The sequence below is a fragment of the Fulmarus glacialis genome, unplaced genomic scaffold, assembly GCF_000690835.1.
Source record: "Fulmarus glacialis isolate BGI_N327 unplaced genomic scaffold, ASM69083v1 scaffold23329, whole genome shotgun sequence".
Taxonomy (NCBI): Eukaryota; Metazoa; Chordata; class Aves; order Procellariiformes; family Procellariidae; genus Fulmarus; species Fulmarus glacialis.
This window is the reverse complement of record NW_009235502.1, coordinates 9,078-10,549: the sequence shown is the minus strand read 5'-3', so window position 1 is coordinate 10,549 and position 1,472 is coordinate 9,078. Positions and strand designations below refer to the sequence as shown.

Genomic DNA, 1,472 nt, shown 5'->3' with positions numbered 1-1,472 from the left:
GATGCCCCTGCCACCCAAGCAGACAAGGGTGGTCCCAGAGCTGTCCCTGGATGTTGGGGGTCCGGGAGCAGGTTTCCCACGGGCTGTCCCCATTGCAGGAGGAGCTGCGGCCTCGGCTGTGCTGCATGAAGAAGGGCCCCAATGGCTATGGCTTCAACCTGCACAGTGACAAGAGCCGCCCGGGACAGTACGTGCGTGCCGTCGACCCCGACTCGCCAGCTGAGGTGGTGGGGCTGGCCCCCCAGGACCGCATCATCGAGGTATGCTGGGGCAGGGGGGGTCTCCCTGAAAAGCTTGGTGCTCTCTTGCATCCCAGTGCCCAGGAGGGAGGTGCCCTTTGCTGGGAAGGTGCACGGTGTCCCTGGTGCCGGCAGTGACTCACAGCACAGCTGCCCCCTGCCAGTCCCCACCCAGGGGCACAGCTAGGCAGGCGGTGAGGAGCAGCACTGCAGAGGGCTGGGGCTGAGAACTAATTAGCCAGCTATGGGTTAAGCAGTGGTAGCACTGTCCCCTTGCCGGAGCAGGAGTGTCCCTGGGCTGTCCCTGGGGTGGGGTGGGGTGGGGTAGGCTGAAGACAAGGTGCACGATGGCCCCAAACCCTGCTGCTGGCAGTGACTGGGGTGGGGACGGGGACAGGGTTTGTGCCAGGGGGGATGGTGACCCATGAGGGCAAGAACTGGCTGAGCCCCGACCCTGCTGCTCACCAGGGTGTGGGGCTGCTGCCTCTTTTGGGGCGAAGCTTTAGGGTCTCTGGGGACCATGCCATGGCATGAGGGCTTTGTGCCTTGCCTGTTCTGCCCATCTCCTGCGCCAGCCCTTGGTCCATGCCCTGCTGGGCACTCCCTGCCAGCTTTGCCTGTATGATCCCGTGCTAATCACTCAGAGGAAAATCTGCTTTTAATGAGATTTTGCTGGCTTCACCACTAATCCCTAGGAGGCTGTGGATACCTGCGGGGGCTGTGGGCTGGCTGTGCTGGGGTTGTGACTGGTACCAAGGCTGGTACCCGGCCCCTCCGTGGAGCTCCCAAGGGATGGATGTTCCCTGGCCCCAGCGGTGACGTGGTGCCATGCCCGCAGGTGAACGGGGTGTGCATGGAGGGCAAGCAGCACGCCGATGTGGTGGCAGCCATCAAGGCGGGTGGCGATGAGACCAGGCTGCTGGTGGTGGACGTCCTCACGGATGAGTTCTTCAAGAAGTGCAAGGTGGTGCCCTCTGAGGAGCACCTGGCAGGTGGGCTGGGGGCTGTGCTGCAGGGAGGGGGGTTTGTGCCACCTCTGCCAGCTCTGTGTCATCTTGTCACCAAACCTGGGGGTGCTGGGGGAGTGCCCGAGCCCTGGGAGGTGGAGGTCTCATCACCCTGGGGCCAAGCAGGGTCACCCAGCTTTGGCATCTCCCTGCCCAGCCAAGGGCCCCGTGCTGGGGCAGTGGGGCTGACGTGGGCTCTGTGGAAAGGCAGGTTTATGGTCCCGGG

At 64.1% G+C, this 1,472-nt stretch overlaps 1 protein-coding gene across 1 annotated transcript in view; it reads left to right on the top strand.

The window, feature by feature from the left end:
* Positions 1 to 98: 98 nt before the first annotated feature.
* SLC9A3R1 (solute carrier family 9, subfamily A (NHE3, cation proton antiporter 3), member 3 regulator 1) overlaps positions 99 to 1,472 on the top strand; it is a gene marked incomplete at both ends in the record, with an annotated part of 2,678 nt that continues 1,304 nt past the window's right edge. The window contains 2 exons of the mRNA XM_009586054.1: positions 99 to 260; positions 1,078 to 1,231. Of these exons, the coding sequence (XP_009584349.1) occupies positions 99 to 260; positions 1,078 to 1,231 (316 nt within the window). The remainder of the gene's footprint in view (positions 261 to 1,077; positions 1,232 to 1,472) is intronic.